We start from the raw sequence: 27,468 nt of genomic DNA, 5'->3' as shown, positions 1-27,468 counted from the left end.
AAAAGAGTGGAACAAGCTTGGGAATTGACACAAAGATGAATCGCATGAGCACCACAGCTCAACTGCTAGACTATGGACATAGCAGAATTCCCTCTACACATTACTGGTCAAAGCATTCACTGTGCACTAAAACTAGACAGCCAAAGAACTATCACGATATTGTGATATGGAGGTGAGCCCTCAGCAAGAAATCAGCATTTTGCCTGAACACATGAGCCATATGCGGTAAGTAACAGGTGGTCTATCTGCAAATTCAGTGAACCTCGATCTCTAATTAATATTCAATCCACGTACTGGCTGCATTCCAGTATCCATAAATTGGTTGAGCAGATAGTGTAGTGAGAAGCCTGCACACCAAGATGCTACAGGAGGCAGGCCATCCATCTCGAGACAGTATACCCCATACAGAGAAAAAGCATGTCTGGGAATACCAAAAAGGAGGGACAACATTAACATCTTTACTTTCCAGTGTGGCTCTTTTCTCACTTTGCATTCTGTTTTATATTCCTGAATGGTGTGGAAAGCTCATGATGCAGAGGAACGGGATTTATGGCGACAGTGCAGAGTTGACTCACTGCCTAAAGTCATGCAGGTTACAAGCTTTCCCAAATCTTCTCTGACAGCTTGAACGCTGCAATGATTCCGAAAAGACGTGCACCTTCCTGGACGTATAAATATGTGTGTGGGAGAAGAGCTTGTTAAGGTAGTATAATTTCCAGAGTGCAGCAAAAGCTTTTGCATCCTTGTGGAAAGTGAGCACATATCGATGAAGTTGTTTCCTTGTGAGCATGCCAAAGCCCTGGTCCTGCTGCAGGCCGGCATGGTGCACAAGGGAAATGTGGACCTGTCGTAGATAGAAGATCAAAGCCATTCACGCGCATACACACTCAGAGCAGCCTGAAAAAATAACCCTTAGCACTGCGCCTACAGGGGCTGTGCTGACAGCTGATTGGCTGGACATCAAAACATGCAGCGAAGAGACCAAAAGCGAGCAAGAAAGAGGGAGAGAGAGGGGAAAAGATTGAGAGAAAGAAAACGATGTGGTCACAGAAAAAGCAGAAGAGCAGAGAGACGGGGAAAAAACACATAAGATACTGTGATAAATAGTAAGAGCAGAAGAATGCAAATGAAGAAGGAATGAGACAGTGAAAAGAGCTGTTTCCATTCCCTAGCAACTGTCTCGAACAGGCGTCACTCCATGGTGTGAGCGCCACAGCAGGGTCTCGCTCTCAAGACAACAACCCTCCTGTCTGTCATTTATACTCGCATGCATTCGCAAGTTGTTTTTGGCTGGCTTCAAGCCTTTTCTTGGAGACCTCTGAGTACAGTATGTGTGTGTGACCCATTAGCAGAATCCCTTGGCACTATGTTAAAAGGGTTTGTAAGAGTGTTTCAGTAATCCTGGAGGCCGGCAAAAACGGGTGGGAATTGTCATCAAACAGGTCAACAAGTGAGTTTTCTGTTACATCATGCACTGTGCAGGAATTACATGTTCAAACTCTTTACAAAGAGCAGGGGGTTTCAACCTCCTGCACTCAGCCTCTCATGTATCCCCGATAAGAAAAGCCTTGAGCTTTCCATCAACCCTTTAACTTTCATTAAGAACATTTATTAACATTACTACATTATAAAATGGTTTAAAAAAAAAATGAAACAAAGGGAAAGAAATGTTATGAAATTTTAAGTTCCTTAAAATTCATACACTACCACTCAAAAGTTTTGGGCAAGTTAGATTTATTTTTAAAAAGAAATTAATACTTTTTATTCAGCGAGGATGCATTACATTTATCAAAAGTGAGATTTTTACAATGTTACAAAAAAATCTATTTTAAATAAATGCTGTTCTTTAGACCTATCTATTCTTCCTTAAAACAATGTTTCATGTATTAATCAGCACAGCTGTTATCAATACCAATAAGAAGGAAGGAAGGAAGATCATGTGACACTGGAAAATTCAGCTTTGCCATCACAGGCATATATCACATTTTAGAATACAAATGCCCTTATAAAAGCCAGTTAATTAACTTTGGAAACAACATATTGTCTTTGATAATATCACACTTACTATTTTCAACAAAATGGGTCTTTATACATGAAAATGTATCACTGCTTTTACACTTTATAGGAAAGTGATCCATCTCAAGAGAATCATCATTTTCATCAGGTACATGGCGTGTAAATGTTTGCAAACCCCTGCCTCAGTGTTGAAACCCCTGGATAAGACACTCACTCAACCACACAGTCAAATACATCCTCATGTATTCAAAGAACATGGAAACATGTCAAAGGCTCACATTGTTTCCATATTGCAACTTCTTCAAAAACACTGTACCATGACCTTAACTGTCCCATAACCACAGTGTTTGATCATCATGAGTACTAATACTAAAGAGAACAGCAGTCTTGCCTTTAATCTGTAGTCCTCTCTCCACCTAATGCCTGTATTTACATATTCAAGTGAAGTCTTTTCTGTGATATCGCTGACAGTGCATCCAGGGGACTTACTCATCAGTGCAGTGAATAAAAAGAGGCACTGATGGGAATACAACAAGCTTGGCTGGTTTAAAATAGGTTAACGACACAAAAAGCTTCCCTCACCTCTCCCACCATCCCGTTCCAAACTCCATCAATCTTTTTTCCATGTTTCCCATTGGTCACCAAGTAGAGGTCATAGGTAAAGCCGACAATTCTGGCCAGTCGCTTAAGGATGTCGATGCAGAATCCTTTGCAGCACTGTTTCATGGGTGCCACCCCTTCTTGAAGTGCACTTTAATCAGAGAGAAAGTGCTCACTTAGGTTTATTGCACGTGTCAATAAAAATTCATCAAATATAGTTTTTTTGTTTTTTGTTTTTTGTTTTTTTAACTGTGCAATAAGATTCAGTTTAACATTTGTTAATGCATTGTTTTTTTTTAGCTATAATATAATATAATACAATACAATATAATGTAATAACATAACATAGTATAATATAATACGTAATACTTTATTATTTTCTTGCATGCATTAAAATAGTCAAAAGTGACAGGGATTTCGATTTCAAATAAATGCTGTTATTTTGCACTTTATTTTGCTATTTTACACAAAAAAAAATCAACACTGATAACAATAATAATTGTTTCTTAAATATTATTTCTATAGGGTCTTGTAACACTGAAGACTGGAGTAATTTTAAAATATATTAACACAGAAAATATTTATTTTACAATATAAGTGCTGTGCGTGCACACACACACGTGTGTGTAGACATATATAGTATACCCCGTAAGAGAGAAAACAAGAGAAACAATGTTAACAAAAGGAGTGAGAGTTGAAATATGAATTATGAAAACGAAATATGTAAGGTTTTCAGTAGTATACCGTCTTGGTACATTTTCTTAGATATAACTAAAAATAATATAATGAGATGAAACATGGGCATCCATTTGCCTGGTGTGGGAGTAGTGAAGCAGCATCCGCAGAGACAACTGTACACGGCAAGAGCTCAAGCAGATTGACAAGCAACATGATGGCTAAGTATGAATAGAGATCGCCACAAGGCAAAGTCAAAATGAGAGTGGGGGTGAGAGAAAGAGAGAGAGGAAACGAGTGATCGATTGCAAAGCTAAGCCATGTGAGTATAGCCCCTGGAACTCCATAGTGATGCATTGGGGGGAAGAAGTGAGAGACACAGAGATAAAGACCAAATTGAATGAATGTGACAAATGACCGGAGAAAAATGACCAAAGCTTCCGAATGGAACTCTTTGAAACAAGAAAAAACAGCCCATGCTTAAAGCTTCATTGGCATGCTATATAATGACTTTAAATCAACAAATAAAATATAAACGCACACCTAAATATTAAATTGCAAGTTATAAAAATAATGAAGTGCAAGTTATGAAGAGATCTTTATTTATAAACCGCTGTTTTGCCATCAGCCTTCTCAAGTGATAATAGCTTTTAATATTAATTATATATATATATTATTATAGTATTAAAGATATTAAGTATTTAAGATGTAAGTAAATAAAATTAAATTAAATTAAATTGAAATTATTAAAATTTGGCAAGAAATGCAAAACATTTAAGACATTAAAACTACTCTGTTGTCCAAACTATGAACAAGTTAAAGATTATAAGAATATAAAGATTAAATTCTGGCATATCTAATTTAACTTAGACAATATTACTAATTTAACTAAAACAGTATTACTAAAATGTTGCTTTTCCACCATACAGAAAAGCCCTGATAAACGGCGGTCAAGGTGGTCAGATCAGTACTAACCTGGCATTGAGAGGCCGTCTGCATGGCACGGAGTCCCTAATGCAGGTTCCAGAGGAAGGGTCTGCTAGCTCCACGATAACGAAGGGCCGCTCCTCCAGGGTCACGACCCTCAGGTGCTGAGCATCATCGGGCGGCTGCAGGAAGGGGCTATATCTAGACCAAGCAGGATACCGCAGACGTAACACCCCGTTCTCCCACCATCCCACCTAAAACCACACAGATAGTACATGGTCAGAAGTCATTCGCGACTTTGTAAATGTAACCAGTAATTTGAGATATCAATTTATTAGGCTGCGCTTATAATGACAATGACAAAAGCTGTTTAAAAATGACTAGGCCTACTGCTCATTTTCAATTCAATTCATGAATCAATAAAACAATCTATTCTAATAGTCATTGAGGCTGGATTACAGACAGGAATGGCTTCCCTTTCTCAGGTTAAGCCTGTAAAGTGGGCAAGGATAGTGAAAAATGAAAGGCTCTCCTCTAGTTCCTCTGTGAGCTTATAGCTAAGGGCTCTCTAAAAACAGTCCCGTGCCCTTTTTATTCACTGGGGAATGAGTGGATTTTTCTTTTCAGAGAAAAAAAGACAGATTTTTAGCTATGTGATGGGCCACAGAGGAAAAGGTTACAAGCCTGAGAAAAAACAGAGAAGGGGTAAAATGTGTCAAGATAGACTAAGACAGTATAACTGAGCTCACAATACATATACAGAAGACTAAGAACTGCAGACCTGTATGCATCAGTGCTTAACAGAAAATAAACTGAATAAAATTTATAAGGAGACAGCAATAAAAGAAGAGCTGTGATACAAATCATCAGTTCAGTTTCATATTTCATCCAAAAATTTAAAATTCTGTCATTATTTTCTCACCCTCACATTATTCCATTGATCTTTTTATATGACAGATTGCAGTGACCAGAGTTTGTCAAGCTCCAAAATAGTTAAAAAGCAATGCAAAAGCACCATAAATGTAATCCGCATGACTCCCTTTCAGACTGAAATTTAAGTCTCAGATGTCTCATAAACAAACGGCATGAGGTCATGACATCAAACCTAAGCCAAACGTCAAACGTGCGGAGAGGTGATATGTGCGTACTTAGAAAATGCATTTAGAGTGATTGTTTAGATTCGCTGCATGGGCAAATATGAAGATTCATTTGTCAAAAAATAACTTACAGTTTTGGTACGACATCAGGGAGAGTAAATAAATGGAAGAGTTTTCCATTTTCAGAACTAGTCCTATAGGACACAACAACGTCTCATCAGTTTGTAAGCAGCACACACTTCACATATTGTCCCAGTCCCAACACTCAAAGTTTGCTAGCAGCACTGAGCCGCAGGACTCCCCCCTACACACCAGCAGAAAGTGCCAGCTATCAGCACTAAAGCAGCCTTCAAGAACCATACTGATACAGCAAAAAAAAAAAAAGGCAGAATAAAAAGCAACATGCGGAGAATAAATATACTTCTCATATGCCATGTATGTGCACACATATGACTTCATAGATATCAAACAGTGGATGGCAGCTAAATGACTTTGCATATTAGCACAGGATCAAAACAGAGGCATCTAATTGAAAAGAATCGAACAGGAATTGGCAGCAGTCTGCATGTAGATTCCTGCTAGCGCTGGTCTAATTTGGCTAGTTAACCCACTTCTAACTGCTGTGCTATTACAAAGGCTCTGAAATCAAATGCATCCGAGTTGGATCGCTGGAAATTAAAAAAAGCTGATTCTGCGACATCGGCTCACCTGGTCCCTGTCTCGTTCTCTGTTCATCAATCTGTCTGCTTGGATCAGTTTGACTGTCCATTTGTCAGCTTTCTCACTCTCTCCCTCCTTAAACGCCAGTTCACATCAAGGGTGATAGCTAGAATGATAATTTTAAGAGAATAGGGCAGTTATAACAAATGAGGAACAATACTGTTGGAGTCACTTTAGGAAAAAAAAACTTGAAAAAAAAACAATCTAATGGATAATAAAAATATTTACAGCCAATCAGTATATATCTTGCTTTAAAGAATGAACTATCCCTTAAAGCAAATGTATGTATTCCTCTACACTCTCAGTAAAAAAGGTAGAAACTGGACAGAGCATATTAGTACCTTAAAGGTACATATTATTACCTAAAGTGTACACATTAGTATCTAAATGGAACGTATTAGTACCTTTTGAAAGGGTAAAACCTAAACTAACCTAACCATTTTTTTATTATATATATATATTTTTATGAGAACGTACAGTTAAGTGAGTGTAATTCAGTCGTTATTGCAGTTTACACTAAAAAAAAATGAATGTCGGCCCTTTTTGCTGAATTTTTACTTGCTCTCCAAACTAACATAATTTCAGAACAAACCTTTGGGGATTAGGGGAAAGAAACACAAATCATTTGCCTTATTTGAATTCAGTATACCAGTAGAATGATTTTTTGCATTTCAAGGTAAAAAAAAAAAAATTCCATACAGTTACGTTAAGCTTAACTTCCAAATCAAGCTGCTTTCAGTTGCGGCAAATCTGCTTGACCAACTTCAACCAATGGGGAAATCTTTTGCCCTCTTGCAAAATCCCCAATCGTATGGATTCGTATTGAAATGCCAGCAACAATGAGCAGAATGACAGTAAATGTAACACCACATTGGTGTGGGAGCTAATATAACAGTAGTAGTTATTGTTTTAGTTATCCTTATAGTCATCACTCTTGGTGTGAATGGGCCTTTACAGTCTGTTAACCCAAGATCCATTGTCTCTGAGCAGCGCTGATGGGAGGGAAGGGAACAGGAAGGGAATTTTGAGTTTGCTGGCTCAAGTCTGCATTTGACAGACAGCATCAGCCCAGAATCAGCCACGGAACTAGATCCAGCAACACATCTCAACAGTTGACACCATCTTGTATTTAGGATGTCTGAACAGCTTCATAAAATATGCATGGCGTGTTACAAGTTGAAAAGCCAGGCAAGGCAGGACTGTGTCGGATCCGAGTGGCTTTTTGCAGCAGCTTGAGGGTTAGAAATGCTAATGATGCACAGTGTTTAGTGTCATGTCCTCATAATAGTCTTTAAAGTATTTGAATGTGCTGTTGGGTTTCTCTTCTCCCTCTATGGGGAAATCGTGACCTGATGGTTAGAGATTTGTACTCGTAATCCAATGGTTGTGAGTTCAAGTCTTGGGTTGGCAGGAATTGTAGATGGGGGGAGTGAATGTACAGCACTCTCTCCACCTTCAATACCACGACTGATCATTTGGGATAGATTAATTGCAGAGCACGAATTCTGAGTATGGGTTACCATACTTTGCTGTATGTCCTTTCAATTTCTTCTCTGATCTTCTCTGTGCACCAGCACCCAAAGCCCCCCACCCTGAATCTTTCTTACTCTTTTCAAACTCCAAAATGCACTTCTCAGGGTCGATCAATGTCAGCAGCAGTCAAATGTTTTAACTATTTTTGATGTTGGAATGTGGGCCGACAAAACGACCGAAATAGGAGTGGTGGAGCATGTGTGGAGAACCAGAGCTCCTGCTGTGCATTACAAAGAGCCGGTGTAGCAGAGATCTGGGCCCAAGCTGAGGGGGCAGAGCCTCATGCAGGCAGAGGAAGAGCAGGCGCCTGATCAAACACCATCTCCCCTGGGAACGGATAATACTTTCACAGGGTGAAACACAAACATGCTGCCATGACACCCCTGTCCCTGTGAACGTCCCCATGTGAGGAGGATAAAACGAGTCGCTTTTACCCCAGCGCGATCCTTACAAATCCACTAGCAGATTTACACGGCATAAACACACATGGACACATCCTGACAGGTACAAAGAGGGTTTGGAGAAATGTGCTTGGCATTTCATTTCTTAAACGTCTCCCGCACCCTGATATGTATCGATTTACGAGAACAGCACGGACAAATGGGATCAAAAGCGCTGTAGAGGTTAGTTTGTTAAAACGCTATAAATGCTGCATGTTGAAGCCATCACATGAAATGCCTTGTGCACATCGGGCATCTAAAAGTTGAGTCATCCACATCCATTGTCTTCTCCGTGTTAGACAGAATGCATTTAAAGAGAACCATAGAAAGAACAGAGCGAATACAAAGACAGCGTGCATCGTGTAGAGCACCCTCCTAAAACAATTGGAAACTGAAAACCTCCTACATTGACAGCATGGAAGCCTTTTAAATGTACATTATGGCGCTCCATTAAATATGTTATGTAAATGACAAAGAGTCTGTGACTCTGAAGCACAAAAGCATCCAGATGTCTCTAACAGCACTTTTCTCCAGAACATATCTGCAAATGAGAAGCAGACGCCAAAGCCAGAATCAGCACCATGCAACCCTTAACAGGCTGTTGCACCGTTTGATGGGTTTTTAGGAGTGCACAGATTTAAAAAACAACAACCAAATTCCACTGTCTTTAATAGTGTACCATTATATTACTGTACCAAAAAATTTATTGAAAAAAAAAGTCCAGAAAGTTTTAAAGGAATAGAATAATTAAACTTCTATCAAGATTTACTCATGTCATTTCAAATGTAGTTTTTAAACCTTTTTATTTACAGAAACTAGGAGTATTATTTTTTAAATGAGTAAATGAATACAACCATTTTAAACAACAATTCAATTTGTAATTCAGCAAGTGATTACATTGATTTTTATTTAGTATATACAAATAGCAGTTTCTCCACAATTTTTAATATATTAAATATTTTTTACATTTACATAACCAGAAAAATGTATATTCACTGTAGAAATTTTAAAGACTTTTTAATATTTTAATAATTTCCATGACACTTCCAGGTCTAGAAATCAAACTTTTAAAATCCCTATATCCAGGTTTTCCAAGAGTCTACATCTATATCTGTTTTAAAAACATATTTTGTCTTACGACCCCCTTTGAATTGTGCAGAGGCCCATAGTGGGTCCCAGCTCCATGATTGAGAAACACAGCCATACAATTAAAAGCCATTCAATACCTTTGAGTCTGGAACGGAATAAGATTCAGCAGTTTTTCAATAATATTCTCATTTGTCACAACTCTCATACGTAACACAATAGGACATGTCACTCCACGCAGTTATGTCTAATAACCAATTGTAATGCCAACTTCGAATATAAAATCAAAGAAATGGGATCTGAGAGATAAGGCAGAGTAAGAAGATTTTCGGTAAACGGTCTGTTCCTCACACAATGCAACTCATTCGCTGGCACCTAAACAAAGCCTATATGAGAACACTGACAGAACAAACGATCAACACTCGACCTTTCAAGACGCCCAGGGCAAAACAATCCCTGTGCATCCTCTCACTCTCCTACTGAAGCCAGTTAACGTGAGCCTGGCACTCGACAGAATGTGCTGTGGTTCAAACTGTGACCATTAGTCAAACGCATGAGAATTCTCCTGAAAAGCATTGATTTTAAGCTATGTTGTGTACAGTACATAATGTGCATAAATATAGACTGTGACAAGCTAGGGGGATCAGCAGAAAATAACCCCCGCTCTGTACCAAAACTTTTTTACTCTTATGGCTCCATGTCAGTGAATTTGGCCTGAGGGAATTAGAAGTACATAATCCGCTGTCATTTTCCCTGTTAACAGATTGTATAGGTGGAGAAACACAAGTGCTGCCAGGGATTACAATTTTCAGTCTCTACGCTCATCTTTGTGGCATCTAAATATTAATAATTCTGTTTTAAGGCATCGACTTGAGTGGCACCTTCATGCATATGACATTCTCCCCAGCTATATTTACTCAGCTGGGTTTGGGATCAGTTATTTTGTCTACACGACAGCAGCGCTCTGCGGAAGAAATGTAGAGCCACAACGTCCCATGTGGCACCTACAATACACTGATATATGAGAAGCCAATAAATTTAAGGGAGTTTTTATTCATTTATTTATTCATGCATTCTCCGCTCAGACATATTTAACACAAACATAACTAGTGGAGGAATGGTGAGAGGGAAAAGAGGAAATCAAATCCGCTCAATTAATTATTTTCACATAAAAATAAAGTCAGAGGCTAATAATTTAGGAAAGCATTGCTTATCTTAATAGCATACTGCAGGTATCATGCATAGATAACAGGACCAAATGTAAACATGAGCTAATTGTACATTATGTACGTCCTCTTGAAACCCTAATTATATGTTTATATCACTGAGGGTTTAACGGTTCTGTGCAGTGAGGAAGAAGTGCACCGTCAACACCAAAACACTCTCTCTAATGCACAATGTGATGCATTGTTCAGAGTTAATTGTAATAGGTTTTTTCTACCGTGGACTGTCATGGGAAATGGTTTTTGAAATTAGTGTAGTGTCAAGTTGTATATCATTTTAAAACTGCTCCAAACGAGTACAGTATGTTTGCAGCACTAAGACAGCAAGTACCGTACATCTTTATGATAGTCATGATGACGTAAATTGCACATTTTAAATAAAACAATGGTCTGCCATTACCTTTAAATCCCAATATGTATTGCAACTGGTCATATGCATAATTAACAGCGCACAAAAAAGCGGTCAAGACACCTCGAATGATATGTAGTATTCTTTCAATATCCATTCCAGCGCTTTGCTACTGCAGTGCTTAGCATGGCTACTGCAATGCTGCTTTTCATCCTGGACATTACCAATCCATTAAAGCGGTTACACAAGAACAAACAGAAATTGAATTCTGATTAGTTCTTACGTCTTCCCAGCCACTCCCAGACGTGTAGGAGATGACATCCAGAAAGGGATTGGCCAGGTAGCCCTCATTACTGAACGAATAGTCCCGCCCACCGAGTGTGATGTTACTGAAATACCTGCAAAGCAGAGAGAACAGAGCAGAAACAGTCTGTTGAGATGGAAGAGACCCAGAAAGAATTAGTATGAAAGACTCAGAGGACATGTCAAAGAGGAAATCTTGCACAGAGCCCTTCACAAACATCCTAATTAGGTCTGATTGCAAGACTGTGGTGAAGGTAACCATTTTTTTTCTTCAGCATTGGAATCAAAAGAGGCAGTCACTCTATTTCGACCACTTAATCTAAACCAGTAAAATACACAGAACAGTGACTAAATATGACATTCTTTGTGACTGCTTCAAATGAATCTTTTTATCTTAAATCCAATATGCTTTTGGCAAAAAGACTGCACATTTAAAAAATCTGACTGGGTGAACAAGTTTGAAAAAGCAAAGTTTGCTCTGTTCTCATGAGCCTTTTGTGACTATTCTTAACAAAGTACCTACAAAGATCTCTGTGATAAATACATGCAAAACCATTATGTAGAAGCCTATTTAGCAAACTGTAATTACATCAGCAACGCTAAACAGGTGAATCACTTTTCCCCATCAATCTTCTTCTGATGTGTAATGAGTGTGAGTCACACCGATGGGTGTTACGTTGAGTTTCTGCTCAGTGAGTCCATGTAATTTCTCCCTAAAATGTGTCAAATATGCTATTAAAGGAGATATATATATATAAAATATATATAAATTGTATTTTTTTTTTTTTTTAAGTTTAGGCTATTGTTCAGATATTCTAGTTTCATCGCTGGCAGCCAGTAGTTTTCTCATAAACATGATTGAAGCTGTCGTTAATTTAAAGTTTTATTTTTTATTTTATTTTTTCATCAACGATAACAAAGATGACAGAAATTGCGGTGATGATAATGACATATTTGACATATTGGGAAGTCGTGGCCTAATGGTTAGAGAGTTGGACTCCAAATCGCAAGGTTGTGACTTCGAGTCCCGTGCCGGCAGGAATTATGGGTGGGGGGAGTGCATGTACAGTTCTCTCTCCACCTTCCATACCACGCCTGAGGTGCCCTTGAGCAAGGCATCGAACCCCCAACTGCTCCTCGGGCACCGCAGCATAAATGGCTGCCCACTGCTCTGGGTGTGTGTTCACAGTGGGTCACCATACTTGGCTCAATGTCACGTCACTTTCACTTATTTAAATTAAAATATAGTGCTGATGAAAACATGAGACAAAAATAAAGCTGACTGTTTCAAAGAATCTGATCAAAGTCTATATAAATTGTTTGAATATTTTGTCAAATTTTAGTTTTTAGTCTACCTAAATGGGATGCTATTTTTATCTAATTTAACAAAAATTTACAGACATTTAATGACAAAATGCTAACTTAATTAAAAGGATGATTTTGTTAAAAATTATCCACCTCATTTTTCAATGCAGAAGTAAGATGTTTCCTGTGAATCTGCAAGATTTCCAATCAATTAGCAACTACGATTAACAAAGTGCAATAAACTATTTTGCAGCGAATTTCTGATTACGATAATACTTTAAAATAACACAATAACAAATACCAGTTTGCAACATCAAGCAGCATAATGGACTAGATTACTATAACTAGACGCAGCTGATAACAGAAGTTAAAAATGATCCCATCTGCTCTTGTGTTAAAAATTAGGTGGCTAATCTTACAATTACTGTATAATAAATGAAATTGTCACATGCTTATTGATTACAATGGTGTTATAATGTAATATAATAATAATATAATGTGTTATAATATAATTTGTTATAATAGGGTTCCTGAATCTCAGGTGGTAGAGCAATGTGCAAAGTTGTAGGTTAGATTCCCCGGGAGCACATGATAGGTAGCAATTGATAATCTGAATGCACTGTAAGTCGCTTTGGATAAAAGCGTCTGGTTAATGCATAAATTTAATTTCGAATTTAATGGACCTCTTCCAGCTTTTCTGCATTGCTTGCTTTCAGGGTAGGCACAACATCAAGCATGCTGTTATTGCTTATCCCCTCCCACCCATGTTGTCTTCTTCAATACAGGGGCATGTCAAACGCCTCCCCCTACAGTCCCTGCGGTGGGGGAGTTAAGGACGTTCATGTCCCAAAGGTGCAGCACTTTCACTCTCATTAGAGTGTGTCATTACAGATAAATAGACTTACTATAAATGCAACAAAGCAGAAAAGTTGAAGGTTAATGCCAAATGAGATAAGCTTTAAACACAGTTCTCAGGGTGAACATAAATAGAAAGCTTTTTAAAGATATTCGAGATCTGCATAATAACAATTTTAAACTACGCTGAAAGCAGCATATATTTGCATGTGCTGGTTTAGCACTTGATACACTAAATGAATTATGCAGGCAATATCACAAAGACACATTCACAAAACCTCTGAACCTGTACAGCATAGTCCCACCATAGACATCCAGACACCTACACAACATCTCAAAAATTCAGAAAGTGCACTTTACCACACGTGAATTTGGATAAATACCCCGTTATAAAACTCCTCTCCATCATTTGATAATAATCAGCTGATTTACTGCTGTCATGATTACTAGAAAGTGCACACAAACATCCCTGTCCTATAAAAATTTATTTTTCACCTGCTTAAAATTTTATTGTGAATAAAGAACAAAACACGGTACAATGAGCCTTATTTACACAGAAAGAGGGCATGTTTGTGTGGTAATGAATGATAATTACTAATTACAATTACAATTTGTAAGATATTTGCAGTAAAACATCCCAAAACCACTAGGCTAGTGTTATATATTTTGTCCAGCTGATTACTAACAGTATCTCTAATGTTTTCAACTACTTGTAAATCATGAGAAAATTCCCATTCTAAACATTGACATGGGGCTGTGCAGTCACCTGTCAATGAAGTTGTTACCGCCTTTACTGACGTAGAAACCACATTACAACAGTGTCGTGGACAAATGTGGAAGTAGCTTCGTGACAAACTTCAAATAGAAAGAGATGCCTAACTCGCTTGTGTTTTACTTGACAGGTGAGTTGTTTTGATTTGTATCTTTACAGAAAATGTATGCTATTTTAACAATCAACAAGATTACTATTATGGGGCATACACGCCAAATGCGGGCTCAGCATATGCGGGTCTGATCCATAGTCTGATCACGTATTTGCATTGGTTTTGTAAGTAAACTACTTGCACAAATCGTTGAACTCTCGTTTGAAAATTATGACATCAAACGCAACATTTATAAAACTTTACCTCATCCGTAAAATCCATGATTTATATTTTTATTTATATTTTATTGATGGCTGTCAGCGGTTTGGTTGAAGACAACAAATCCCATCATTCCACGCTCCTTCTTACACCGCCTTCACACTGGCAGTTGAAAGCTCCGATATGCTACGAAACGACCGAAAGTCATTCATTTCCTATGGAGATTCGCAGGCTGCATGCGAACGGCTACGAACCGGGTCCGAACGAGTGCGGTGCGAAAAAAAAAGGATTGTTGCAGCCCTATATACCACTATATCACATTTAGCTGACCTGACATGTCAATGTCCAGGGCAACTTTGCTGCATGCAGCAGCCTTACGATTGATGTCTCTATAACCCTCATCAGAGAGATCATAGAGTACTGCACATTCAGAAACAGACAATATCAATCGTTCTAATCTCTCTGCCATTTTTGTTCTACTCGCTTCCGAAGCTTTCCGATACTTTTCAGCGATGTAGTACGACGTCCACTGGGGGAGTATTGGGTATTACGGAGCTGATTTCAACTGCCAGTGTGAAGGCAGCGTTAGCGTCATCAAATCAAGCGATTGTTATTGTTTTGGTAGTGCGACCTCTAGTGGCAGGTCCTACAACCTGTACCTTTAAATACTCTGATTGTACCTGTTAAAAAAATAGTTTGTTAGTGGTAAGTGAATAAGACACATCTTTTTACGCTGCAATACCACAGACAAAAATGGTTTGATTATTTAGTGTGTTTACTCCAATGACAGTATCTAAATCCATTCCTTGTATTGCAGCTATAACTACTATGCTACTACTGTATATAGTTAAGATGAAGTAATAAATAATTATAAAATAATATAGTTTTTTTTAAGGCTGCATTTATTTGATCAAAAACCCTTCTAAGTATATTTATACAATTTAAAGCAACAATTTTCAGTTTTATTATATTTTAATGTAATTTATTCTTGTGATGACAAAATAGAATTTTCAGCAGTCATCACTCTAGTCTTCAGTGTCACATGACTTATTATTATTATCAGTGCTGAAAACAGTTGCCTTGCTTAATGTTTTTGTGGAAACTGATACTTTTTTTCAGGATTCTTTGATGAACAGACATTTCAAGATTTAAAGATAAGTATTCATTTGATATATATATATATATATATATATATATATATATATATATATATATATATATATACAATTATTTTCTTGAAAAATAACCTCTACTGAACTCAAACATTTTAAAAGTAGTGTATTTATTGAAAAAAAATAAACATTTACCAATTATGTTACCACCTCTTTTCGCTGCCCAATGAAATCTCATTTGATTAAAATCAAATCTCACCCTACATCATGTCCCATCAAATATTCAGTTTCACTTATTACTGCACATTACATTAGTCAAATGCCTAATGAAAGCTTTGTTATTTTCAAGGTCACTATAATATAGAAGAAAGTGTTGTGCTGCTTGGTGTGAGCATGTTGTATCTCTCTGTCTCTCTTGTATTGGAGGAAAGAACAGTCTCTTACTTCATTCTACCGCGAATCCTCTGTGTTCCGTTGCCTTCTGTCTGGCAGTTAGTGACAAAGTGTGGCCCTCCAGTGGCTCCATAGTCTTTCCGCAATGCTACAGCTCCGTGGGTAAGGATGGACACCCCACGGGCGATACGACGGCGGGGTTCGTCCCTCCAGCCCTGCGGTCTGACCGCAAACAGTCGATTGGGAAGTCCGGTCAGGCCCAGCTCTGACAGAGCCGGACCCACTACGAACCATATGTGAGAGGCACTGGCCTGACCAGCTGCCCAAGCAGCGTGGAACACCTGTTCTGCTTCCTCTTGAGAGCAGTACAACAACCGCACCTAGAGTGGGAGTAGGGCACAGAGGACAGAGGGGACCAAGATGAAAACCAGAGAGCAGGAGCAAGAGAGGAAACAAAAGAGAGTGCAAACAAGAACACAGAGGTCAAAAGGGAGGAAGAGACCATGAGTGGAATGAGAAGAGAAAAAGGAAGAGAGGACAGGATAGGCATTGGGTTTTAACATTTTTGAGCTCGAACTTACTTAGACAATCAACAAAACTGATCATATTTGCAGTGTGCTAGGAAAACCTGAAAAAAACTTTTTTTTTTAAATTATATTTTACTGTCAAATTCTTATAATGAGAGTATTTCCATTTTACAAAACAGAGCCTATAACAGTCCTAATTTCAAAAGATTAAAATGTCGTTGTCATCATTAAACTTCAGATATTTTATAGAGCATTTGTGTCAATTAAACAGAGCACAACAGAAAGGGAGTGCAATCGCTTGGATCAGTGAATTTCGATTAAAACTTGAAATCCTATATGCACTGTAATTAATGAAATATGAAAACTAACATTAAAGGGATTAATTAAAAATTATTAAGGCTTCATTAAAGGAATTAATAAACTGATTACTGCAGCTTGATGTACTACACTATGTACCATGAATATGTGTGCTCCTGCAGTCATGCATTCTACTGTACCTCTCACCAGTTAAAAACTGTTATTTCAATACTATTTATTCTGCCGCATTTAAAGTGTAGTGTTTTTCATCACTTTTTTCACCACTTTGTATAGCATAGAATATGGCTTACTTCAATGTGCACTGTCTTAAGAAAAATATTGGTTAAGATATCTGATTAATCAATCAAAGAAAGAAAGAAAGAAGCTATTAGCTGCAGCCCTGATGTATTGCGATTTATTCCAGCCAAACATTAACAAACAGAAATGATTTTACTGGATAGGAGCATTACTCATTTGGAGTAATTGTGCTGGGACATGCCTTAATGAAGAAAGACGGATACAGAATGGATGGAAAGAGAAGGAGAGAAGGAAAAGGGGAGAAAGGAAACCAGCACATCTGGGAGGGAGAGAGAAAGTAAGGAAGGAAGGAAGGAAAGAAGGAAGAGGGGAAGGAAGGAACAGTAAAAAGCAGAAACTGAGAAATGGACTAAAGTTTTCACCTTTACAATGCATGAGAGAGAAAGCCAAGAGAGATAGACTGTAAAAGAGAAAGGACAGGAGAAGAGGGCTAGAGAACTGGGAAAAGAAAAAGAGAATGATAGAATAAAACATAGAAAATCCCATATCTAAACTCACCAGCCCTGAACAGGATAGATTAAGTGATGAAATTCTTACATGTGCATATAGTATATCCTATATGGTGCGATGCAGAGCTCTTATAGCAGACATTTTTGTTGCATAGCAATATTAACATTAACTATATCCTTAAGCAGAAGAATGCCACTTGATAATGTTTGGCTTGCAAGTATTCTGCTGTGAATTATACTTACCACTTGTACCAAATATGGCTCCTATGAGAGTTATTTTTAGGGATGCACCTATATTAATATTCTAGTTGATAATGATAAGTATTTTATCTTATAATTGATAACCAATAAATGCAATAGCTGATATTAAAATCCTACATTATTTCTCCTAATATATAATAATAAATAAAACATTAAAAACTTCAAATTAACACCACAACATTAAATGTATTATTTAAATAAAAATAAAAAAATACAATTTAATAAAATGATTAAGATGAATCATGATTGTATTTTAAAACATATCCCTTATTATATAATAGCTAACTGTTAATAGGAAGGTAAATATCACCTAAATCTGAAAACCGGACGAATTAGCATGAAAATTAAATATCTAATATAGGCCAATATATTTCAAAATATCAACTGATAAAAAAAAAAAATTAAATTCTTTACAATTATTAATACAATTATTAATATTAAATATATTTTATTTTAATAAAATGACTATGTTTCAAAATCCACTTTAAGTATTCATCAGATAATATAGTCTAAATATAAAATAAAAAATTACCATGCAGAATAAAATATCCAAAATATATAAGCAATATCGACAATATACAATATAATCATATCAATTATAAAAAGATCTTTAGATCACCCCAAACCAAAAGATAAGATCATTGTTAAGAATTGAATAAGTCTGGCATCAGTACAATAGAGTTGAAAACAATCAGCAATACTTGCTGAAATAAATATTACAATTAAATTGCTCCCAGTACAATAAACAAAGTTGTCTACACTGAAAACAACTTTGCAACACAGTGTGTAGACTATAAACTTTTTGCTTAGTGTTGTATTCATTTTTTTATTTACAATCATACAGCTGACACACTGCAGTACTGCAGTAACGGTATGGGAATATCTACTGACTGACACATTTCTACCACTGTCATACTGGAAAGCGTAATCTAAGAATGCATTTGCACTATATATAATCTACTATGCAACTTTCTGTGAGGATATAAATGCATGCTTTATGTATGTGTGCAATATTCATTTCGCTGTGTGTGTAATTGAGCAGAAGCACTGCAGACTGAATCGAATGCATACGGCATTGGGCTGCACCGCCACAGGCTCTGTGTTATATTAACACTGACATCAGTGTACTGGGACCCACGAGGCACAATAACACCCTCTAACACACACATACTCAGAACAATAACGGCCTGGAGCCAGAGGACAACCTGTGACACACATACACACACGTACGCATTACACAAATATAGGTAGAGAAGGGAAAGGGAATGGGAATGAGAGAGGAAAGAAGGAAGGACAGCGAGAGGTCAGAGAAAGATGGTGGAGAAAACAACTGAAAGAAAAAGTCAAATAAATGGTCAGGACAGGAAATGATGCCTGGTGGAGGAAGAGTAAACGAATGATTAAATGAGATAGCAAGCGAATAAGTGAGACAGAAATGCAATGACCTTCCCTCTCTACCTGTGCTTCGTTCTCTTTCAGTAGCCGTCGTGCACGTGCTCCTCCTGGGTCATCAGTTAAATTCAACATCACTATGCTCTTCTTCTCCCAGCCGATGAATGACCCGTCGGTCAAACCTTCCACTACTGACAGGAAGTCCTGGTAGCCATGGTGACGTGTGGACACCACCGAGAAGGCCGTCCAATCGTACTCCTCCAGCACCTCAAAGATCACCTCCAGTTGGAGTGTGGTGGAAGAGCTGAACTGCAGGAAGATTGAGCCGGTCTCCTGCAGAGTAATTAAGAAGGTAAACGACTACATTTCCCAAGACTAAAGACAGCTGATTCATTCCTTGCATAAGGCATCATGGGAACTACATTTCTTCTTTCTTCTGTTTCTAATGTGACATTATCTAATCATAACAGTAGACAGTGCAATTAAGGGGGAAACTAACTACGTTTCCTGTGATTGAAGACTATTTATTGCCTCCAAGTATCACAGGAATTACATTTCTTATAGAGTTACCAAGATATACAGTTGCTGTAGGAACAGGAGGGAGGTACTTTAGTGACTGTAATCGTCTTCACTGGAGTATGTTGAATAGTTTTAAATTTAATTTGCAATGGCGTCGAGTGTACGCATGGGTCCGAGAGGGTGTAGGATTCAATGCAACATCATCGACAGGATTCAATATCATGTCTCTAGAGTAAAGAATAAAATGATAAAGAAAACATTTGTAAATTAAAATGGTTTTTTGTTTACTTTTTTTTTTCATACTATGCTAGAGAGAACATGTCGAGACGAACAACTGAAAATGCAAAACACAGATCTAAGCACTTCAGTGAACACAAGAGGGAAAAAACGAGCAGACCATATGGCCTGCAGAGGTAATGCATGACCCTTGCCCTTGCTATTTATCCAAACGCATGTTAGTAATGCCATCCCTTCCTACAGTTATCGGTGTGCCCTGATCAGGCCCCGACAGAGACGATGGCAGCCCTATCTCTGTCCGTTGAACGGTCCTCCTCAGGCAGTACCATTAACAAACAATGCCCTTATAGCACCGCAGCAAGCCAAACACTATCTAGCAAGTGTTAGAGCTCATTAACACCATGAGCTTGCAGAGAGAGATGGCTGTAAGGAATTTCCACAGTCCAAAGAAACTCCAATAGTGTTTTTTTCTCTTTCAGAAACAACAACACTGTCAAATAATTCACTAATGTCGCTAAAGTGTGTCTGAGACTGTTCAGACAGGTCTAAGAAATCCTCAGTGGCCTAGTTTTATTGTCCTATTAAATGGCATAGACAGTACAGTTTATCAGGAAAACATACTATTAATTTCAAGACAACTATATTTCAGAATCAAAATCAATCGTACTGGCTGGGTACAATCGCTTTTAAGAGTAATTGGACTTTAAATTTGCTGACACAAGCTTAAACATCACAGGGAGGCTTGGTGGGGTTGTTGGGTCTGAGGGGGGTTAAAGTAGCCTCCAAAGTAGCGCAATGAACATTTACCAAATAACAAAATTCTAAATATGTTATTTCCGTACCTAAAATTTATATTTTACACCATTATGCAGATCATTAAAAAAAAAGCTAAAAGGCCTTCACTGGCCACATTTCAAAAATGTCAAACATCTACCACAGGTCTATCATAGGCAGAATGCAATAAACCCTCCGCAACAGTTTAAAATCAGCAAAAATCCATGCAAAGAAATGTGGATCTGGCAACCCTGCATCCAACAAGAGTTGCATCCAAAGTGATTTAAATACTCTGCATATTGATAGCGGCTCCCTGATGCGCAAAAATCATATCCAATATTAGAATGTTTTGCAGGCCTGAAATTCAACGAGAGCGGGATTAAGAAAACAGCAAGCAGGGCTATAATACAAAAATGCACGCAATGAATGGCAACTGAAGCAAAAGCCGAATCTCGGACACTTTGGGTGATTTAGAAATCCCGGCCAGACGCATTCCTTTAGGTCCAGAAAGAGGACATATCTGGGCAAAAGAGGACGTATGGTCACCCTATAATAGTGTAGCAATGCAAGAAGCAGTTTTTTGTGGGAAACTTTGCAAAACACCTAATCCTGTTTGGATTCTTATTTAAATCATTGGATTGTTTTATATTTAAATTTTTTCTCTGAGCAATGGTAAATGTGACTAGACCTTAATTCTCTAAACAATCATACCTGTGGTACCCTGCCCAGACCTGCTCCCCCTCCCACAGCAACGATGGGGAGGCCGGTCTGGGCCGAAACAAACTCCAGCATGGGGGCCAGGGGGCCAGAGGCCAGAGGGAGGGGTCTCTCATCTTCATACACGAGTCCCTGAAGGGGCCTGGCTGCCAGCAAGTCACACAGCTGAGAGAGCAGCGTCCTGGGGCTGCTGTCATTCACCTGTAGGTAATTTACATTCACTTCACATTCGTGTTCTCATTCACACCACATTAACTTTTGTAGTTATGAATGAATACTCATGCTTAAGTGCTTTTGTGTCACTTCAGTTAACAATCAACAAATGGGTGTTCAGGCTACTCTAAATTTAAAATCAGTTCAGTTTAATTTGCATGGCATCTATCAGACAGACCTGGAGCCAGATTACGTTTGCAGATCCCCACTGGGTAACGACACTCTCACCAAAGCTGCTGTGCACACGTCCGAAGCCAGGGTATGGGACCCTGCCCGCAGCTGCTGCAGCCCCTGCTTCCCCTTGTTGAACTGTTGAGCCCGCATGGATCACTGCGATGTTGAAGTGCATTGATGCCACCGGGTCCCGTTCACGCTCTCGGGGCCGGAGCAAGAGATGAGGGGAGGAGCTACTCTGACCAGCCCATTGTACCAAGGCCAATAACAGAGAGAGTGTGGGTACTGTGACCATGGCAATAAACGAGGAAGCCACGCGTGAGGGTACAAAGAAGGCCTGAGTGAAACCAGGAAGGAAAAACAAGAGGGAAACTCAGATTAAAATAAAACAATACAAGCAATTTCTTGAATACATTTTTTTAAAAGAATCACTTGAGAGATATAAAGAGAGAGTAAGTGCTTAGAACAAGAAAAAGAAAGAAAAGTAGAACAAGAGGGATGGCAAGAAAGCACTAGAACTGACAAAAGAGGAGGGGAAATGAAATGGCCTTTTATTCAGGCCACAGGGTGAAATGGAGCAACACAGGAGGATAATTGATAGGGATAGAAAGAAAATGCATGTGAGCTTGTGTTTGTACAGGTTCATCTGTTCTTGTGAGGGCCTGAAACCATCTTGTGAGGACATCTAAAGTGGTCTTCACTATTTGAAAGTAAACACACACACACAGTAGTGAACACACGCCCAGAGCAGTAGGCAGCCATATTGCTGCGGGCACCTGTGGAGCAGTTGGGGGTTCGGTGCCTTGCTCAAGGGTCTCACCTCAGTCCTGGTATTGAAGATGGAAGAGAGCGCTGGTTATTCAATCCCCCACTGATAATTTCTGCTGGACCTGAGACTCGAACATGCAACCTTCACGTTACAAGTCCGACTCTCTAACCATTAGGCGACAACTACCCCCCATGTCCTAACTAATAAGTGAGTTTAACTAATAAATCTGTAAAAATGAATACATTTTTAAAGTTTAAAATGGCCAATCCTTTTATTTTTCTTCCATGTTAGTCCCACTGCAAAAGTTTTCAAATTTAGTAAGATTAGTAATAGATTATTTTTTTTTTATCTATATTAATCTCACTGTGATCTTGAAATTAATCTAGATTAATCTAGATTAAAATGGCTCATTCGAATTCTGCGGAAGGCATTCAGAATATGTCTGTTACCCAAATAAAATTGACAAACAGTAAGTCTTTGAGAAGGGGTTTATCAAGCTAGATGGTGCATTAGAAAAGGGGCTCATCTCCTGTTTCCAAAATGCATCACAAAGTGCTTGAAAAAACTGTAAACTACTGTAATTCCACATTGCACAAGGTGCAATCAACCTTACACCTGTTTCACACCAATGTTTAAGTTTTTTTCAAGTTTGTAGGTGTCAAGGTACAAAAACCAAATAATTAAATGTAAAATAGCACTGGATAGTCTTCAATGTAAAAATGAAATATACTATCAAACCTACATTTATTGAGACACCTTCAACATTTCTCACATTATTACAGTTTTGCTATATATATAAAAAATTATATCTGGTGTCTGAATAATTTTTGCTTTGACTGTTAAAACTACAAAGTAATTCAGTCAAGAGCAATGAGTGATTTTCTTTTATTTTCTTGGATTAACATTACAGCAGCCAGCAGCTAAATTAGGCGCGGTCACTTTAAGAGACCACGAACGCATCCAATATAATAGACATCCCATTTTTTTGGGACACATCCCAATCTGTTTACTTTCACTTAAGAAATAACTGACAGTTTTTTCGAGCATAATTTCCAAGGTGGATATTTTGACATATTTTGTATGTATTTGTCGGCACAAGAGCAAAAATAAGCAAATTCGATGTTCAAGTGTTTTGAGACGCCTTTCTCTGCGTGAGCCCTGAACACCAGCACACCACGAGTACTGAATTGGGCTCTTTCACATCTTTTTGTTTGTTCAAACTGCGATTTGTATTTGTTCGTTCAGGTGCAGGAGGGACTTCGAGGAGAACTTCGCAGAAGAGAGCTCGGTTCAGTGTCGCTGTCCGTGATACGCGGCTCTCTCTCTCTCGTGGTTACTCGCGCTCTCACAGCGCGCGAGTAACCAGCTACTTCTAAACTACTTCTTTAGTTTAGAAAATAAAAGTTCATAACAGAGGAGCTGTATTCAAATTAATTATATGCATGAATTACTGTATTTTAATATATTGGTAATGAATAGGCTACATTTTAAGATCTGCACAATAAATAAATAAATAAATAAATAAATAAATAAGTGTCACCTCATTGACCTAAATATCATTATTTTAAAACAAATCCACAGCATCTACGAAAGCCCCCCACTAACATAGCTTCTAAGGTGTGTGTGTGTGTTAATAAAAACAGAGTCAAGTAATGGATGGTGCTTACTGTAAAGTTAATGAATAATAACAAAGACTAAAATATAAACACACACACAAATTCTTTATACCTACATGACCGAACACACACACCAATAAAATGATTTGGGAAGAGGTTAGTGCAGCTGATATGTAAGAAAGGGCCTCCATGATGTTTTACGCTCCTTTATATTTCAGTTACACACAAACACACACACACACGCACATACGCACACACACACACACACACACACACACGATACAAGCAAATCATTTTCAATTTACTTTTGTGGCGGCTCCTCCTGGCTGCTGCTCTCTCTTTCATGACTTCAGGTGCTAATGCAATTGCTTGGAATCACCAAGCACCAGGAATCTCTGACATAATATTCCCTCTCTCCCAATTCTGTCACTGCTTCCTGGGTTTATTCTCTTTTTGTTTCATTCTCTTTCTCCCTCTGTTTTATTTATTTGTCTCTAAGCCTGTTGGTCTGTTGACCCTGACGAGACCTTCATATAAATGAGCGAAATAATTAAGAGGCCAAAGACGAAGCAATGAGCAGAATATGGCAGGGATGGAGACAGAGAAAGAGAAAGAGGCAGACAGGCAGACATTGGAAATCTGTGGCTGAAAGAGGTATATATACTCCTAATGACTAAAATGAGGACAGAAATGGGGAGGAGGGAAAATGGAGGGAGTGAAGAGTAAGAAAGAGGGATGAAATATGGAGGAATAGAGGGAAAGAGAGAAATATTGATTACTGGGGTGAGTGTACGTGTTTGGCCTGAACAAACATGCTGGCAATCCTCCAGTTTTGACAGACAAGGGACAGTTTGAGAGTGTGTGCGTGTGTGTGTTGTGTGTTATGTGAAAGGTAGGTGGAAGAAGGGCGCTTGGAGAGTTGGAACGCATGAAAGAGCATCCGAGCACATTCCACAACAGCATATTACTGTTTTTGAGTCACATCAAATTAACCTGAAGTAATCATAGCCTGAGCTTGTCAATTAGGAACCCACTGTGCTAATGTTGTGCAAAAGCAGCAATTTACTGCCGCTTCCACAGGTTGGAGACGTGGGAAGTGCACAATCAGACCTGAATTCATCAAAGAAAGCCAAAAACATTCAACAATATATCATCCACATGGAAAGGACTTCTCTGTTGCTTACAGACCCCCAGGCAATTCTAAAATACTACAGAGTACATTACTATAACGGCTCTCTATAAATCTACATAGATCTCTAGTGTCCTTGACTGGTTTATTAAATATGCTGCGAATGATTTATTTTTAGAGCGATTCAGATATGTTCAATTCAGAGACGTTTTAAGAGATGTTCAGTTAAGATTATTTACAATGAAATAATTATAAGCTCATGATGTACAGCATTGCATGTATATTTAAACAGTTACCAGATTCATAAGCGAGCACAAGGTCATTTAAGTTTTTTTAGTACAAAAAACCTGCACTTTATTGGTCTTATATCATTAGATGCATGTATAAGGAACAATAACATATTATATTTTACATGATTATATATAGGCCTACAAGACAAATGCTGGTAAAATTTCTAAATATAAATTAAGGCATATTTACAGTCTGAATTCAAGTACTTTTTTTAAATTCAATGAATATATAAATAAACCACCTTATGTGTTCCACAGAAGAAGTAAAAACTAAATCATACAGCTTGGAATGATATGCGGTTGTGTAAATACTGAAAATTCTCATTTCATTTTTGGGTGAACTATTTTTTTTTTTTAAACAATCAAAAAGCATCTTTATGCACTTCTTTACATCCGATCCAAAGTAGATTGACTTGATCATGTTTACATGCACGGCCCTAACCCTGTTATGAATAATATTATTGATAAAATGCATGTAGTAATGTAAATTATTTTGTGTGGCAGTGGTAGCTACAAATTATGTTTTTTTTTTTTTGTTGTTGTTGTTGTTTTGTTTTGTTTTACAACACGTGGCTACCAGATTTAAAGATACAATTCACCCAAAAATGAAACTTCTCATCATTTACTGACCCTCATGTCATTCCAGACACATAAAACATTTGTTATCTTCAAAAACAAATTAAGATATTTCTAATGGAACCTGAGAAGATACAACCACTTTATATGATAAAAAAAGTTTTAATTTATGGGTTTATTCACAAGTTAACAATGATCATCACACATAGAGAGATTATATCTCTTCCACAAGGCTTGGATTAAACCACTTGTACAACATTTGTATACATTTTACAACGACTTTATGACATTTTAGGATCTTCTATGTTTTGGTCACCTGGACTTTCAATAAAGGGACAGAAACCTCTCAGGTTTTATCTTAATTTGTGTTTCGAAGATGAATGAGAGTCTGGAACGACATGAGGATGAGTAAATTATGACATCATTTTCATTTTGGAGTGAACTATGGCTTTAAGGTACAATATACAGCCACCTACTCTGTTGGAGTATCAACCTGTATATAGCATAAACATGACACCAATATTTATTTGTTTTATTTTATTTTTTTAAATCACGCTTATATAGTTTATATCTGTATATTACAACAGTATAAGCAACTTACCAACAGTTCCCTGCCCCTCACTTCGTGAAGAAACAAACAAACCCAACTAATGGACAACAAAATGCTCCAGACGAGAGATGGACTACATTCACACATGCTGGCTGGAGGCCTTATGCACTGACAGCTCGTGATCATTATGGCTGAGCTCAAGGCTGCATTCCCTGCACTGTACTGGCAGAGAGTGCGCTCCTCTATACTGCACGGCTGTAAACACAGCTCGTAAAATGCTTCGAATGCACCGTAACGACTAACACCATCGAAAGCACTGTAGCTGACAAACGATCACGTCATCCATCATCTTTCCACACAGACACAGATCCTCGTCACAACAACAAAGCCCACACTGCACTGCATAAAACATTACTACACTATTTAGTTACCCTGAGTTTGTTAATAGCGCTCAACAGCGATGCTGTATCACCATAAAGAGTGAGTCTAATCTAGTTCACCTCTAAGATCTCTACTTCAAGAGTGCAGTTCAAAGTAATCTTATCCACAAGACAATAGCTCCCTTATCTTCCTCCTTTACCAGATTTTCACCTTCAATCTCAGCGGGCTAAGAGAAAACAAGCTGTATCCCCTAATTCTCTCATCAGCATTAAACAACATGCAGGCTATTATGCCTCGACAAAATTGAGAAAATCAAATGTTTCCATTCTGTAGGGTGTTTGTACAACACAACTAGTGGAAAACATGAATGGAATCACAAAATCTAATCATAAACAATTACTGTATAATGTGGAATGTCACATAATTTGGCAAATTTAAGATTAATTAATTCAAAGTAGATTTATACACATAAATCAAATTGTGATAGGTGCTATTGTCCGCAAATACTAAACCCGCAAAAAGGAGTCTTAATATGAAGTCTGTGTGTTTTGCGAGTCTCTATG

At 37.9% G+C, this 27,468-nt stretch overlaps 1 protein-coding gene across 1 annotated transcript in view; it reads right to left on the bottom strand.

The window, feature by feature from the left end:
* The window catches only part of LOC113059934 (glutamate receptor ionotropic, NMDA 2D), a 71,693-nt gene that overhangs the window by 19,954 nt on the left and 24,271 nt on the right, over positions 1-27,468 (bottom strand). Inside the window, exons 2-8 of the mRNA XM_026228639.1 lie at positions 21,599-21,931; positions 21,202-21,408; positions 19,027-19,293; positions 15,768-16,096; positions 10,950-11,064; positions 4,267-4,472; positions 2,599-2,767 (exon numbers count right to left, since the gene is read on the bottom strand). Coding sequence (XP_026084424.1) covers positions 2,599-2,767; positions 4,267-4,472; positions 10,950-11,064; positions 15,768-16,096; positions 19,027-19,293; positions 21,202-21,408; positions 21,599-21,889 — 1,584 coding nt within the window. The 5' untranslated portion in view covers positions 21,890-21,931. The remainder of the gene's footprint in view (positions 1-2,598; positions 2,768-4,266; positions 4,473-10,949; positions 11,065-15,767; positions 16,097-19,026; positions 19,294-21,201; positions 21,409-21,598; positions 21,932-27,468) is intronic.

The sequence above is a fragment of the Carassius auratus genome, chromosome 41 (genome assembly GCF_003368295.1).
Source record: "Carassius auratus strain Wakin chromosome 41, ASM336829v1, whole genome shotgun sequence".
NCBI classification, from domain to species: domain Eukaryota; kingdom Metazoa; phylum Chordata; class Actinopteri; order Cypriniformes; family Cyprinidae; genus Carassius; species Carassius auratus.
The sequence above is the reverse complement of the archived record's forward strand: the minus strand, read 5'-3'. Positions and strand labels throughout refer to the sequence as shown.